We start from the raw sequence: 17,231 nt of genomic DNA on the forward strand, positions 1-17,231 counted from the left end.
TGTCCTCCCTGTTTTGTCAGTATACCTGGTAACTCCAGTTTTCCCACTACTCCCTTTCCTGTTGGCATACCCATCCTTACCTCTACTAGAGTGCTGCTTTCTTCTTGAGCTGAAGTGGTTGAAACTTCTTGTTGCCAAAGCTTCAGTTAGGAAAATAGCAGAGTGTAAGCCATCCCAGTTCCATTAACTCAGCAGCTGTGTGTAGCTAATCAAATGCCTCTGCTTAACCTGAGGGTCACTTTTGCCTAGGTTTGACCCCCCAGTGGCTCTGGGGCAGGTAAAGAACACCTGTGCATTCCCTTTTTTCTAAAATGCTTTTAGATTGTAGCTCCTGGTGACAAGGCAGTGAGGAACAGGAGTTCAATCTCTGCAGTTGTTCATTAAACCCAGGGCTTTGGCTAGGTGGCAATTTGTGGTCCAGTGTGAATTCAAAGGATGTGATTACAATTGACTCCCATTTGCTAGCACAGGTGTAATATTTACAAGCCAACACTGACTTCAGGATGACCTTTTTGGGTGGTTGTCCTGGGCTGATAGACCACTTCTGAGATCAGTGCCACACTGTCTGTTTGGGGCAATGTCTGTTCTCGTATTGAGATAAATAGATTCAAATTAATGTAGGATAAAGGAGCTTCTAGATGACCCCTTGCATAGCAATGAGTTTTATAACAGGATTAGTGTTGAGTTGCATCTCTGTAAAGAATGGAGGTGGCTTTATCTAAGTAGTTTTTCAGATGCAGCTGGTGTTGTCTGACCAGAAGAAATCTTGCAATTTTGGTTTAATCAAAAGGATTAATGTTGCCTGGGTGTGAGGGTGGAATAAGATTATTTTCTTTTAGGAAAAAAACCAAAACAAAACAAAACTGCCTTCATTGTATTAATAGCACCACCTGTATTCTGAATAGTGAGAGCTCCATCTCTCCCTCTCATCTCTAGGACTGTTCTTTAGGGCTTGCTGAGGTATTTGGATTTACAGTTTTTGCTGAAGTCTGCATAGCTAGTGCCCTTAGCATTTGTATTTCCATGGTGTGGAGGGGGTGGAAGGAACCCCACCACCTTTAACAAAAACAAGATGTTTATGCTTCTTCTGACATGCACAGCTCTTGAAGGTAAGAATCTTGGCAGTTTCTACAGACAAGGGGGGCTTGTGCTGTTTCCTCTCTTGTGTTCTCATGGGTGTCTTGTGTTTCCTTGCCATCCTCAACAGTGAGATCTGATTCTTTTTCATGGTCTCTGCTATATCTGTGAGATAGCATTGTTTCCCATTTTTCTTTTATCCCATGCACTACAGAATTTGTGCCCTTAAGCTTCCACCTGTCTCTTAGTAACAGGATTCCTCATTCTGTCTCCAAATGAGGAGCTCTGGCTACATCTGATAATAATTTCTGATGTGCCAAGGGTATTATGTGCATCTCCCAAGAGGATTGATGTTTTGGACTTTTATGGTGGTGGTGGTTAGTTTGGTTTGGTTTTTTTTTTGTTTGTTTTTTTTTTTTTTTTTTTTTTCTTTGTTTTGTTTTATTTTATTTTTTTTTCCCCATCTGTTTTGTAATTACAAGCTTAGCTATGGCCAGGGGTATTACCATGCTGCAAGGTATCACGGACTATGTCACCAGCCAGGTATTGTAAGTAATAGGAGCAAGTAGTTCCATTCTCTAAAAATTATAGTATCTATTTTCCATGTTTGCAATTTCCAGTATTGAGCAAAACCTCTAATTCTTGTCAGTAGGAGTGTACATTCTTACTCACAGGGATTTTTTCAGCTTAGTTCATGCAACATCAGATATTAAGATCTTACTTTTATTTTTGCATGCATGCAGGTTGAGGTGAGTTTCAGCACAGGTTTCTGATTAATACTATAATTTTTGGCATTAAGATTAAAGTTGAAATAGAGATATGCAGTAATATGCATCTACAGGATAAGAGTATGTCTATACACATGTTGAAAGATAGAAGAGCATTGCTTGAGAGACTGTCCGCTGTTCCACCTACATCAGTTAAGCCAGTAAAAAGTTTTAAGTTTCCATCCAAACCAGGCTTACTCTGCTTTTAAATGTATTAGTAGCTTTAATATTTCCACTCTGGATCACTGCACTGTGATTCCAGTTTGAATGGGAATAGGGAGAAGCTAAATAAATTTTAAAATAGGTTTTATTTTCTGCTGCAGCTCACAAAGTTATGTAATTTTAGCAGTGGATTGAAGGCAGGAGGCAAATAGAGTGGTCTGTGGTTGACTGCATGACAACTGCAGTTTGTTGCGTGGATATCATCCCGTCATGTGCTCAGTGTCTAATTCTGATTGGATTCTCCTGGTGTGAAGAATCACACTTGCCATCAGTGGGACGTCCATCTGTCTGAGCCTGAAAGCAGCTCGAGGATGCAGGCTGTAGAGGAGGAGTCTGTGGGATGGCCTCACTATGCCTATGATGCACATGATTTATAAGCATCCAGTCTGTTTTGAGGGATCCTTTCTTGTACTGCTGTGTGGTTATGAATGTAGATGTTACTGCTGAATTCCTCTGAGGTGGCCACTGAGGGAGCTGGACACTCAGGCAGTTTGCAGATATTGGGGGTGGTGTTTCTGTGGGGCTTGCAGTGTTAGGAGGTTATTCTCATTTAAGGTGATTTTAAGGATTCTCAACAGATATCTGAGTTGTTTCTTTTTTTTTTTTTTGGTTGAAGGTGTGTAAGGAGTGGTGCCTATTCACTTGCTGCACAGTGAGACTGTATATCCTTCCTAAATTGTTTGTAAATCACCTTGGGATCTTTCTGGCTGACAGGCAGATCCAGTGTAAGCACATCACCCAGCCCTGCAAAGCCCAGCCTTAGGGAGCTAAACCGGCTGCCAAAGCAGCAGGTGTGTCAGCTCAAAGTTACCCATGAGGAGCAGCTGTGGGCTCGAACTTTGCCCGTTTATTTGCTCAAGGTTTTATCTCATCCTCTATTCCACAGCCCGGTGAAAATGAGTATTTGCCGTGTCAGTTCAAGCGGGGCTGCAGTCACCCTGGGCTCTGCAGTAGTGTGATTGCTTTGGTGCACTCCACTGAATTTTTTTTTTCTTTTTTTATTACGTTTATTTTAATGTCTATAGCTTTTTTGTTGTTGTTCTGGGGGTAGATTTTGACAACAGAGCAAGGTAAGAGCGCTCCAAACAGAAAGTTAAACTTGCATTTTACTTTTAATTTTGCTTCAGGACTGTGCAAGGGGACAGCAAAATTAATATCAAATCAGAAATTTCTTCTGAATCAAAGACCAAGTGGAAAGTGTAGCAGCACAGTATGCTGCTGTGCTCAAGATTGTTATTCTGAAAAAAACCAAGCCAAAACAACAATCCCCAACATAAAAAAAAACCCTATGTAGCAATTGAAAAGGCTATTTTTGGTGTAACGTTTTGATTTTAGCCAGATTGCATGTATTGAGAGAAATGTTTACTAACATTTGTTACTGCTTCTGGTCTTCAGACCCCGGCAACAGACTTAGAGCCAGGCACTGATGAATAATTTTTTGCCTACTGCCTTATAGGAGGATAAAGTGGCATCAGTTCCTGGGGTTCAGAACTGTTTGCTGTTGGAGTTCAGGCATCCATATCTCAGCACTGGCTGGGAATTAGACATGTGCAATGTACAGGTGACAGGCCAAATATGCAGGAAACCAACTGGTTGCTCAGAAGACCTGATCTCTGCCTCAGCTTACCTTGAGCAGTTCATTTGACTACTCTGTGCCTTAGTTTCCCATTTTATCTGCTATGTAACTTATCTCTTTAGCTGCTAAACAATTTTAAATAGCACTGCCTTCCACTATTCAAAACAGCTGTTCTACTTCAACACAGTTTTAATAAGAAATGTAAACAACTATGGTCTTCAGATAGTAAAAATAAATTTAGGAGGATTCTGGTTAATTTTTGATTTTTCAGCTGTGTTACCAAGGATTGATCTTTGGACCTATATAACCAACCTTTTTCCTTAGTTGCTTTCTGTTATTCTGCCTTTCGAAGGACTTTGTGGAAAAGAAAGCAGTGTAAAAATCACACAACCGGTTTGGCAGGTCTTGTATAAACAGGAGAAATGCCAGGAAAAGTTTTAAGTCTTTGTTGCCAGCTTAAAAAAAAGGAGGTTAATTTTCTCCTGATGAAAACTTCAGCTGTTGTTGTGTGTGAGTGGACTGTGGGGATGGGCATGTGATGGAAGGGGCTTGGAGTGCTTGCTGGAAGGAACATTCCCTCAGATGCTGGGAATATTGTCTCAGTCACCTTCATGGCCGTAGGAACAGAAGAAGCATTTTTATCATGGTTCTTGTAAGCAGATTTTTTTTTTCCTTCCCCCATTTCCTCTGACAGTCTCACAGCTCAGCTCTGGTGTTGAACACACCCTCTTGATTAACTGGGAGTGATTGATGTCCCCCTGTTTTGCTTTGCTTGTACCAGGGAAGAGCTGTGCTGGGATTTAGGACTGTGTAGCTCTGAGTGGGGATGGGTGAGGAAACCTGCCTTCCCAAATGGATCTGTGCCGTTGCATAACCGTGGGAAGGGTTGGAGTGCCTCTGTCCTGATTCTCGTGGCAAGGGAGGGATGTGTTTCTGGAACAGCTTTGAAACTCCCTTCTGACTGCGGCCACCTCTGCTGCCACTTGTGACCTGAGAGACTTCAGTCCATGGAGGAGCATTAGAAATCAGAAGTTCCCTCCCATGAGGAGGATGTTTAAAATCAATGCTAAAATGCAAAATTATATCATTCCGAGAGCTTTTGCAACTTGTCCGTGTAATTTTACTTCTCTTGTAGTTCATCCTTCTGTTTCTAGAGCAGCAGCATAACCCCAGAAACGTGGCTGTGTGGGTAGAGTGTTGAAATGGGATTTAGGTAACTTGTTACTTCTTCCTGCACCTCTGTTCCTAACTGTAAACTAGGATTCAAACAGGCCCTTCCCGTGGTGCTTCCCTGTCTTGAGTATTTTGGCTTTGAGCTCATCAGGGTTGTCCCCTGCTCACTATTTCTGGAACACTTTTGGCAATGGTGCAGTGTTTGTTTGCTTCAGAGTGCTGTCACTGTATAAATGTCAAGTCCTAAGAGTGGGGTTCACAGCCAAATAGAGTTCTTGGGAGAACATACTGTTTTCTAAGGTGTCAAAGAAGGTTTTTGCTCAGCCTCTATAGCCTGATTGGGTACCTAATCTGCTTGTGTTTTGGTCCCTCCACTTGTAAAGGTGAGTGTAATAACACTTCCTTTCATTGCAAGAAAGTACTAAAGGTATTATAGTCCATATTTAAATAGTGTGGTAATAAGGACAGTGAAGAAGCCTTCAGAATGAGTTAAAATGGGTTAAGATTAAAATGAGTTAAGATTAGTACTTTATTATTTTTAAATACATCTGAAGTTTACTCTTATTTCAGCTGGCTTAGTTCCCAAGCTTCTCACTTCTATAGTCAGGTAATATTTGCACATCAGAGGCAGTCTTATGGTAAGGGTGGAGTGGCTCTCACTACAGTGTCCATTCAGATGTGAACCAGCAATGCTTAGTTTTGAAAACAAGCCAAAGATAACCAGAGTGAAACTTCAGTGCTTCTGTTCTGCCAGGAACAACATCATAACCAATGCTTCAGGATTATGAGCTAAAACAAAACAATAATTTGAGGAAGAACAAAAAGTGATGCAGAGGTTGAAAGGAGCAATTAAAACAGTTGGGGAACTTAATGAACAGGAAAAGCTATGGCAGAAGGAAAGCAGCTAAACTGAGATTTGTCACAGGGCTTGACACACCTGTGGGCCTCAGCATTTATCCCACTGTCCTGTTGGCACAACCAAGACAGCGAAGGCTGTGGTAGTGCCACAAGTTGTTTTGGAGAGTCACAGCAGGTCTGGGAACAGGCAAACTTGTGTCCTCACTGTTTTTCTCTACAAACCTCTTCTGCAGAGCTTGTTTCATCCTGTGTTTTTCTGTCTGGCATCTACCACCCAGCCTTGTGGAGCAGTCCTCTACAGGAGGTGATCCACTTCTTGTTCCTCTTCTGAGTGCTGGGAGTGTCCCTGGAATTTCCAGAGTGAAGGAATAAGGTCTGTGTGGGGTGTACCCTGTCACATGGACAGGTCATACCTGGAAGGCATCTCCTGTTTTCAGAGCAGTTGGGAAAGGATTGCTAATAGCTCTCCTTACGCAACAGAATATTCACCTGCTTAGGTAATTACTTATTAGCTTCAGGCAGGGACATGGCAGATTTGTTAATAGCAATGGTCAAATCATTAGAGTGTGCAGCATTAATGCAGGAGAAAGCATTTAATAAAGATCCATCACTTGACCCCGTCATTGTCCATGGAATATAGACCATATTGTTGAATTCAGGCTCTGCTCTTTTCCTGTCATTTACCATTTCTTAAATGTATGTCTTGTTCAGGAGCTTCAGCTTCTCTTTGAACACATATGAAATCACATCTATTCTTCTTTTGGATCAGATATGCAGTACTGTGACCAGCTGTTTCTGAACAAATATATTTAAAAACTCCCCTTAAAGTTCTGCCAAACCTGATGGTCCTGTGTGAGAAGGACCATGTTTTATAAGAAATAAAAATGTTACTGTGCCTCAAGCTGTCCCTCAGGTGCTTTGTTTTCTTTTCCTAAGTAGTATATTAGTGTCTGATGATCAGCAAAATGGTCAGTTTCTTCTACTTTCCATTCTCATACTAATAGACTGCTGACTGGAGAGACCTTAAAAAAGCTGCTAAATAGCTTATTAAATTAAAAAATCTAATTTTTGTACAGGCAGACCTGTTGCAGATTTTGTTTCTTTTTCTGTAATTCAGCTTCTTTCAGTGGTCTCCCAATGCATCTTTGTTTTGATCACAGCTTCTTACTAGCTTATCCTTCTGCAATATGTCTTCCCGATTACCTTATCTTTTCTCTATTTGTATTTCCTTTTGGTTGTTGGGCTGTATCTGTCCTTTCTTCTGTCCATCTCAGTAGTTCTTTATTCCTTCCTTACAAGCTAGATCGTTTGACTCTTGTAAAACTTGCCTGTCTTGCATACATAGGGGTGTGTGTATATATGATGCAGAATGAAGAGCCTGCAAATGTACAGGATGCAATATTCTAAGTGAAATCCTACAAACTGTTTTTTATATACTCTGTCACACTGATCTTGATGTTACTTACACTGAAGTAAGTAGTTGGAGTGGATGAAAGAATAGGGGGAGAGGAAGATTGTAATTTGATGTTTCTTCCATATCCAGTGTCTGTACAGTAATCAAGGTCAGTGCAAATATGGCCCTTTCCAGGAACTCCCCCTGCATTTAATGTGTTGGGAGTTGAATAATCTGAATCTTCATGATATTTTATAGTGGCAAACATCCATGATCCTTGTTTCTGGATGAGCTTACTAAGACAGTCTTTGAGAATGGGTATTTTATTTGGCTGTCTTCTCTTGTTGAAGATTCTGTTTAGTTTGACTCAAGTAGATCTGCCCATTTTTTCACCAGCAGCCCTTATTATAGCTGTCCTATTCCCAGACTGGCCTAGATTATCTCTGGAAAATTGTTTTTACCTACTTAGAAGTATTTTGGAGCAAGAGGATGTGGCACACTTCTCTGCCATGCTGTGTGTGCTGGGTTACTGTGGCACTACTTGAATCTTCAGGATTAAAAACTGTAAGGTGTCACATTAGACCTTGGCATGGCACCCTCGGGTTTCTCTGGGCATTTGGCATGTCCTTCTTCATGGAAAGTCTGCCAGATGTCTGAAGTGTGGAGAAATGCTGTGGTGGAAATGCAGGGGTGCTGTGAATGCCAATAGTAAGTAAGCTTAAGTTACTGGAGAAGAGAGACTGAAGCCCATAAGTGGATGTTACTTCCACCAGTGCAAATCTGGACCAGAAACACTTAAATAAAATGCACTGAAGAATTTTGCAGGTGCAGATGGGAGCAGGACCCAGCTGTTTATTGGGACCAAGAAGGGCAATTTCTTAAATTTGTAAGTAGTATTTTTAAAATGTGTATTTCAGGATGTTGCAGCTCTACAGGAATTCTGTTTCCATCAGTGACTGAGGGTTAAAAGAAGCTATGACTTTTATGTGAATTACTCTCCCACGATTTTTTTCACTACTTAACTGATGGGCATTTAGATATCCCAGGACAGTGAATGAGTTGACCTCATCTGTGTGACAGTTCTGACCTGTGATTTGTGCTATGTAAATATTTAATATCCTCTTTTGTGAAGGACCCTGTTCATGTAACTATAGCTTCAGTAGAAGTGTTCAGAAAGCAATGCTCAGCCATGGTAGGAAGATCAGAAATGATGATTGTCCTTGGATATGTGTTTGAATGCACAGTAACATTGCAACTTTGACAGCTCAGTAATGCAACCAAGTTAAATCCCTTGTGCCGTGCCAGCCCTGAGATGCAGAAGAGCAGCTTTTCCATAACTCATGGGAGGGCAGCTCCCTGTACACCATGTTTCCCCTTAGTCTTCCCATCTCGGTTTCGTGGCCTCCAGGAACCTTGCCCTGAAATGAGCACATGACTGCAGTAAGAGTGTTCAGGGTGTTAATTCCCACGCACACAGGCAGGGTTGTACAACCACCGTATGGTACAGAGATGAGGCTTCCCAGCCCTGCCTCTTTTAGAAAGGAGAACAAAAAAAGTGCAGTGAAATATCTCTGACGTGCAGCTAAGCCTGGAAAGTTCTTTGCTGTTGCCTTCCTTGCTTCCCTGCAGCTTACTCACTTGGCCACAGTACTTCAAAGCCTCGTGTGGTGTTTTTTTTTCCCTAGCTGTACAATTAACTGTCTCTCTTGAGCCTTCTGTGGTGCTTTGTGTGGAGTGACTGTACCAACAAACCATAGTATAGATGCCAAAGGGACCCTATGGATTACAGTAGTGGCCCAGCTTTTTCCATGCCCTGCTTAAACAAAAGTCAGTAGCAAGTTCTTCAGAGGAGGGTTGCAGTGACAACCCCAGGATGCAAATTTTGGAGTTGCATGTTGAAAAGGGCTGGGGGCAGATAGTTTCTTAATGTCAGGCAGTTGAATCCATGGTGGACTTCAACCATGAAGTAGCAGGTCGGAGGGGCCAAGTCCCAGCTTTGCTGCCTCTTCTTGGAGCCTTGCTGCAGAAGGGTGGGTGGATAGATAAGGCTTTACTCCTGTTTGGACTATGATGATTCAACTTCCAAATTCTGAACTAGAATCTGCCTCTTGTGTATTTTCTGCTGCCTAGCTGGGATATTTACAGATGAAATTCTTTATTATACAAATAAATGATTGATCCTTTGAGCTTTTTGCCTTAGATTTATCTTCAAGTTTTACCTGATACTATTTTCACGTAGCCTGTTCTACTCTCAATTCCCCCATATTAGCAGCAGAGAAATACTTTTTAAGTGTGTGGTTAAGCTAGATTTTTCCTTCTTTGGTACTTGCTAATTTGAAATATTTCGGAGTGCTTATACAATAATGCAGCTGTATTATGGCATTTCCAGTGATTGACCTCCTCAAGCTGCCTTTGTATAGCACTCGAGTGCATTGGTATTGCTGTCTGTACAATTTTAATTTAATTAGGACAGTGGCTCTAATCACTATGGGAGAAGCATGAATTTCCCCATTGTCTCTTTTCCCCTTCCCTTTGTGATGAACCATTGCACCACTGTGTTTGGTTTTTATTTGCTTGAATAAGGATTGAGGCGTGAGAGGGGAGCCATCACCTGCCCCTGTGCAGGGAGGACAGGCTGGAAGGAGGAGTCAGGGAGGAACTGAACTTCACAAAATTGCTGAGGTTACTGACACAACCTCTGCTTTCTGCCCAGGAAACAAGATGTTAATCTTTCCCAGTGCTGCTTTGCATAAGGTCCATTCCAGAGAGCTGTGTTTGTTTTAATTTCTCTAATTACTGATAGTGTGCTGATTATGCTGCTACAGATTTGATGTGAATTGCTATATTAATGGGATCAAAAATTAGGAGATGTCTGCCATGGAAATTAAGAAGACGACAGCAGCTGGGGGAGGGGAGGAAAGTGGAGAGTTGAATTCATACCCTGTTACTGCAGGGCTCTAGTTGCCTTTTTTTGGAGTCTGAGCCTTTGTCCCTGGCAGAAGTTGGAGTATGGAAACTATAACATTGACCAAAGTCCCCAAATGTTCTATTCAGTCCATTAGAGGCTCTGATTCTTTTCTGCTCCCTATGTTAGACCATGTAACTCATCTCACAGTGGTCTTCTGGACCTTCATATCCAGCTCTGCTATTGCATACAAACCACTGGTGAACAGTGCATCTGTCTTCCTTTGCTTTCCTCTTCCCTCACTTGCTTCCCTAAGGATTAATTTACTTGAATAGGGGCTGTTCTCCCCTGTGCTGCTCTGTGGCTGGCTTGCTGTCATTGTCCTGCTGGGTGCCCAGATGCTCAGGGCTTTCTGAATTTTTCTGGCAAACAGAAAAATTTCCCCCAGCCACTCTTGTCTCTAAGGCCTTTTCCCCCCACCTCTGCTCTACTCAAGCCACCTACTCCTGTGAGGATCCACAGCAGGAAAACCAGACCCTCACAGGCTCCCCCTGGCTCCTGGTCCCTTGGCCTGGCTTTTCATGTCATGGCACGGTACACCAGCACCCTGGGAGACAAATGTGTGTCAGCTTTCACTTTTAATTCCTTTCTCCCTATGTGGTATCGTTATGTGCAGTATAGAAGAAAGTTTTTAGTCAGTGATTAGGGTCAGCTGCCTTTTCTGTCCAGCACAAAGTATTTGCAGACCACATTGCCTGTTTTGGTTTCCTGAAAACTGCTGAATAGGTATTGCATTTCTTTGTTTTATCAATTAAAAAAAGTAGTTTTACTATGCCACTTATCCAGCTACTGAAATAATAATGTAATTGGGACAACATAAGAGCTTGCTTAGCAGCTTTTATTTTCTTTTATTTTCATTTCTACAAAAATGTGTCTATTCTTTGTGCCTGACATATGAGTGAACTTAGTAAATGGGACAAAAAGACTATCAGATTGCAAGGCTGTTGCTTTGGAGTTTTGAAGGGTGCAATTATATCAAAAGCCTGAAGCTATTTCTATCTGCAGCCTCCCTCATCCTCAACTGTTAGACTTCTTTTAAATTTAATTTTGATGCTTTGGCTTTTTATTAATATTTTTATTTTAGCAATATGAATTATTTGTGTTCCTGACAGAGAAAATTCTGTTAAGGTTGTTTTTATCAGTAAAGGATGTACCCCAATTCTTCAAATTGAAATTAGTGTGTGCTTTGATGGCTTTGGGAATCCAGTCAGCTGTTATAATACATGCCTACTACATAGTCATGGTCAGTATAGCTTCTGATTTAGACGGGATGGCTTTATCTATGGCATTCTCAGCAGCTGAATATTTAGTAAAGAGAAAGAACTCGTACCCTCTCTTGGTTTTTAGCCATGTGTTTCAGCCTGTCTCTGCTGAGTTGGGCAGGTGAAAGCATGTCCTACTCTCAGCAGACCTGGCTGGTTGTCCAGGTGGCCCTCTTGGAGCACCAGCCACCAGAATAAGCCCCAGGGAGGGCCTTCCATAAAAACTGACTGTGCAGCTCTTCAATTACTGTAAGCAACATGAAATTTTATGGTGCAACTTCCTTGACTCCCTGTGAGCTGAAGAAACCCATCAAAAATGATGACAGCAAGCAATATGCCATCTGTTTTAGTCACCTCTTTGTGGCTACTGGCAAAATGCTCAGGAGTTGCTATTTTGAAATCTCTTAGCTGGTAATTGTTTAGGGCTGAGCATTTGTTCACTTGTAGGTTTAGAGGTTTCTAGAGTCCCCTGGCAGGTGGTTTTTAAGGAATGTGGTAGTACCAAGCTCTTTCTTAGCACTCATCACCAAAAATCTCACAGGACCACATCAAATGTGTATTGATTTAGTTTTTTTACCAGTAGGTTAAGCTGCAGCAAGGCTGTTTGCTCAAGAGCACATAAGGTTCATGCAGGTTCTACCAGCACTACCTATCCTTCCTCCCAAGCTGTGCTTGAACAAGCCTACCGTTCTTGGCTGTAATACAAAGGGAAATATTAAACTTGAATAGTTAGGAAATGCTTTCAGAAAAATTCCTAGTGGCAGAGTATCTGGTTGCATGACCTTAGAAGCATGAGACACCAGCCATGTTTTCGTTTGGTGGATTGCACAGAGAGAAGCATTGGGCAGTCCTGCAGTTGTGAGGATGAATGCAATGCGTTCTCAGTGGTGTGAGCACAATAGGTACCTCCTGGAAACATGGCTCTAGAAAGCCTGGAGGAGCACAAGTGACCTTGTGCATTGGCTGTGGAGGCTGGGCACTGCGTGTGGCTGAGCACAGAGCAGGGGCAGTTGTAGAACTGGACTGGTGCTTGCAGTTCTGCTGCCAGCCACGTTACTGGCACATGCTGCAAACAGGGATTAAGCTAATTTTTTCCACAAGCCCGGTGTCTTGACCTCCCTGTGCCATTACCATTCCACACCTTTTGGAAATCTGTCCAGGACAGTTAAAGAGCAGCTCTTTCAGCATGCAATTGTTAAATGTATTGCCCTTGAGAGGCACATGCTGTCCTTTTTCAAGACAGTTTAACTCTGAAATTACTTAGCTCATTTGAGCTGTGCTCTTGCTGTACCTCAGTTTGTCTGTGTGTCTAATAAAAAGAAATACTTACCTAATGTCTGTAAATTGCTTTGATATTTAGGCTAAAGGTGCTGACAGAAAAATGCAAGATTAGTAAGAGGGCATTTCAAAGGCATAAATAGGAATTGGAAAGCTAGCTCCCTTTCGTTCCTTGTGAAATGCCTTCTGCAAATAGTAATTCACACAGTACTCTAGACATCCAAGATGTGTGGGAAAAATAACTGCAGTTCCATATCTTGTTTGGTTTTGGCTGTCCTGTCCTTATGAATACTAGGAAACAATGAATCAAATGCATTTGTTTAAAACAGTAAACCTCAATGAAACTGCCATGGTATAAATCAAGTTATGGTATGCCTTTAGGGGATTGATCAGTAAAAGCAGCACATACTGAAGGCATAATGCCTTGGTTTGATGCAGCACCTTACTGGGTCTTGAGGGAAGTGGATGGGTTCTGGATTTAATTTCATTTCCCACCTGCTTTTTGGAAGCGAGGAGACCCTTTGAAGCCACTTTGTCTTTGCAGTGGTGATTCAGTGAGTATGCAATGTGACGTGACCTTGGACTGTATCCTGCATTCTTCAGGAGGGAGGAAAAGGACTTTGGGTCTCCCACCTATCCTTCATTGCCCATTAACAGAGGCAGGCATCTGTGTGGCTGTGTTTCAGAAGTGTTCCTCTTTTTATAAATATCTCCATGAACAAAGTGAGCAGCTGCAGTGTGGTTGGATTATCTGTGCTGTGGATGGCAGCAGGAAATGCTGGGAAGTGCCTGGTCTCCCTCTCCTCCAGGGGTGAGAGGTGCAGATGGGCACGGAGCGCCACACCTCTGCAATGGGAAGCTCAGAGTTTGGGCTGGGGAAGGAGCCGCGGAAGCTGAAAACCAAATAATGCCTTGTAGCTCCACAGGTGCGTCTTTCATTGTGTCACAGTGAACATCCCCATTTGGTAACTGCAAAAAAATGAATTCATGCTAGCTAATGGGTTGCTGTTGCCTGGCCAGTGATGAATAGAAAGAAACTGAGTTTGTGGGAGACAGGAACATAAAATTGAACAATTTGTCTTTTAACAGTACTGAGCTGACAGCCACAGGGGCCATACTTGCAGAAATAACAAAGTGATGGTGGAGTGAAACAGGCCTGTCTTCTCACTTGGTCTAAACCTATAATAATGTGTTCTCCACATGCTGTCAGTCTTCTCTGCTATGTGCTTATAGGGTGTTGTGGTGGGACTCCTGATGTTCTTCTGGTTCTGGTTCTTGATGAAACTTCTGGTTCTACCCAAGCTCCTGAGCAGCAAACAGCACCTGGCAAAAGAATTAACTGGGCTTGCTTTCAAGCAGTGGCTGCAAGACTTTCTAGGTGTTCCCTTTATTTTTGGACATCACCTAATCTGTCTGCAGAGTTTTTTGCAAACCTCCCCTTCCCTTTGGTGGCAAGGGTACTTGTGTTACATTCTGCAGGTGCCTCTATTAGCCTCAGTATATTTTCCTGACTCATGGCTGTGATAATGCTGTGGTTTGTCATGGAAGCAATTATCTACTCTTGGTCCAGCACCAAATTTGTCTTTTCCGTTTGCTGGAGGTCAAGGTTGGGGGGAGAGGCTGCACTTGTACTGTGCTGCAAATGCTCAGAAATTACGGTACCTCCTTCTATATGTGCAGGGATGTAAATCCATACTTGCACTGGTGTGTCAGTATTCTGGAGAATAACATGCATTACCTTCCAGGAAGCATAATGGAACATAATGGTTTATGTTCCTGTAAAACTGTGGCTATGTTTATTTACAAAGGGTATATTTTGTACTATGACTGGAGTACATTATTGGAGGCTTAGAATATGGAAGAATTTTCCCTTCAGATAGCATGAAGTTTCAGTCTTAGATTTCTTGTCAGGCATTTTCCTAAGTAAAAACCTAATTGTGACAGTTACAAAACTAATACAACATTCACAACTTGCCCTTTAATTCCATTTGACTGTACATGGTTGCAAGTTAAAGTACTTCAAAGAAGGTAATAGTAACTCATTTAGCAAAAACAAGAATACTACGTTACTTGATGGTAGATAGTCTTTGGTGACGGTGTTTTTATGTAGCAATGACAAAAGTTACTGATTAATGCCTTTAAAATGGTAGGAAGGAGTATAGTGCTAAACACTTAGCTTTTTCAGATCATGACTGATTTGTTAATGTAAGATTAAGTGGTTTTGGCACTTCAGTGGTACTCATGCATGTATCGTGGACTTGCTGTCAGATTTTCACTGACATAAAGCCCTTGGAGTCTCCCCACTTTCCTCCCTTGGCAAATATCTGAGAATACCCTTGGAATCTTCATGGCTCTCTTGAAAAGTAATCCTGCCACCCTAAAAGGTGCTTCACCCCTCTCTCTTCAGCACTGGGCAGTGCTGGCTGCCAGTGTTATGCGTGTGCTCTGGGACTCCCTGCGCAGCAGGTGCATCACTGGTGCTGCTCACATCACCAGGCACACACTTCCTTCCTTCCACCCACATACACCTCCTCTGCCATGGTTTCATACCTCTATTCCAAAGTTCACGTTGTGCTCTCTCTTTCTCTCCCTCCCCCCAACTTTCTTTTAACAGCAGGAAAGAATTTCGTACACACCTCCAGCGAGCCCGGTACCGAATTACTCTTCGTCACCACTACATGTCCCAGTGGCTCAAGCAGTCAGGATGGAGGACGACACCATCAGACTGCCAGCACACCTGCGTGAGTGTCAGCACGAGGAAGACACGGTCAGACTGCCAGCACACCTACGTGAGTGTCAGCAGGAGGCTGCTGAAGTTCTTGGATTGAAGAGAGGGACAGGGCGGGGTGAGGAGTTACTTCTGGTTTTATAGAAGAGAGCAGGGAAGTCCCTGGCTTTAGACTTTTTTTTGTTTTGTTTTAATAAGCTCTAGCTGGTTTGGTTTTCCTGGCTGTTGTTTTTAACTGAAGAAAGTTACTCTTTATAAATATGGTATGCTGAATCTCCCCTCCCATCTCCTGCACTCCTTGTCAAGCATTTGGCTTGTTTTTCATGATAGGCACAAATATGGAGGTTTATTTTGACGGGAAGTGCTCTGTTTCCTTCCACTTTATTGGAATTGCTCAGTTATATTCTGCAACACAGGGTCAGAGTTTCACCAGCTGTGGCAAGTTGAATGCGTTTGTGCTGTGGCTATTTTCAGGTTCTGAGGGGTCTCAAATACTTGTGATGCCCAGGCTCTCTAGTGTTTTAGCATGATGGCTGCCAGAGGCAGTGGGAAAGGAGGAAGAGTGAGCTTAGCTGTGCACAAAAGGATGCTGCAAAGGAGGAAGGACATATCACTGACATTGGAACAAAAACTGGAGCTGAGGGCAAGATCAGAGCCAGGTATTTCCTTGCTGATATGATTTAATGTTTGACAAATAGGAAAGGCCAAGGACTGTTGGCCAGTGAGAGGTGAATTAGAATGGGGACAAGAAGAGTGGAATTTTCCTTTTTGGAGAGGAAGCAGTTCAGATGGAAATAAAGATGTTTTAGGTAAACTTTTGTCAAGTGTTACATTCCTGGGGTACTTAAGCAACAATGAGTAAGAGGGCCAGGAGCAAACAAAACTTTGTGCTTTGTCCTCTGAGAAATAGGTTTGGGATTTAGCGGGGGAAGTCCGTGTTTTTCACAAGATGCTGTCATTCCTGTCCTCAGCTGTCTTCCACACACACTCCGTTTCTGGATGCAAACTGTGTTTAAAGCATTTCTGTAGTCCTGTGCTCACTCCCTTGCTGGCCAGTGAGTTACTCTGCCCCATGGTCACTCATCCCCATGCTGTGTCTTACATGTCCTGCATGGCCCAGTTTTCTGTGCTTCCTGGTGGGAATGGGAGCTGCTCTGCAGTGTTTCTGACCACGTCTGGTCCCTGCCTGAGCATCCATGAGCTCCCAGACCCGGCTGCACGTGTGTGTGGCTGCTCAGCCATTCCCCAGGCCCGGAGAGGACTTGGCTGCCACACTTACAGGGCATTTCTGTACTTTGCCCAAAGTAGGCACAAAAAAAGCCCAACACAGAAGCAGTTTTTCCCCCAGCAGTTCTTTTCCATACTGGTGCTGTTCATCCCTGGATCTTTTGGCTTTTTTCCTCGTTGCATTAGTTGGTACTGTTTACTTCTGCTGTGGCAGCCACTGTCTGTCCCCTCCACAGCCAGGATCACAACTGGGTTTCCAGTTACTATTGCCCTCCCCACGGCCTGTGGCAGATGCATAAGGCAGGGAGGCAGAGACTCTTGCTACTGAAAGTGGTAGTACATGCTGTACCTGCTTCCTTCCCATCCAGCCAGCATGCTGGATAGTGTTGAATTTATAAAGCTTCCTCTCAGTGAAGACTTCTTTCACACTATTTTTAGAATGTGATCCAACCTTTCACCTTGACTCTTGTTTTGGTTTTTCTGTTCTTTTGCTTGGCACATTTTTAAACTTGCAAGGCTTCTTTCCCTTTAGTATTTCCACACCAGTCTGACTTGTTGCAATGTTAAAGCACAGATGATTAATCATGAAATATCTGTGAAATAGCCTTCCATAAAGTTAGTGTCTGAGGTCATAAACAACATGGAACACATTTACATAGCCTTACTAATTGTAGTCAATGGCAGTGTAGTATTTTGCAGCTCAGT

General features: G+C 42.7%; 1 protein-coding gene across 1 annotated transcript in view; it reads left to right on the plus strand.

Annotated features, from left to right (window-relative positions):
• The window catches only part of ETV6 (ETS variant transcription factor 6), a 151,064-nt gene that overhangs the window by 35,850 nt on the left and 97,983 nt on the right, over nucleotides 1–17,231 (plus strand). Inside the window, exon 5 of the mRNA XM_021529942.4 lies at nucleotides 15,186–15,360. Coding sequence (XP_021385617.2) covers nucleotides 15,186–15,360 — 175 coding nt within the window. The remainder of the gene's footprint in view (nucleotides 1–15,185; nucleotides 15,361–17,231) is intronic.

The sequence above is a fragment of the Lonchura striata genome, chromosome 1A (genome assembly GCF_050655825.1).
Source record: "Lonchura striata isolate lonStrDom1 chromosome 1A, ASM5065582v1, whole genome shotgun sequence".
In the NCBI taxonomy this organism is placed as follows: Eukaryota; Metazoa; Chordata; class Aves; order Passeriformes; family Estrildidae; genus Lonchura; species Lonchura striata.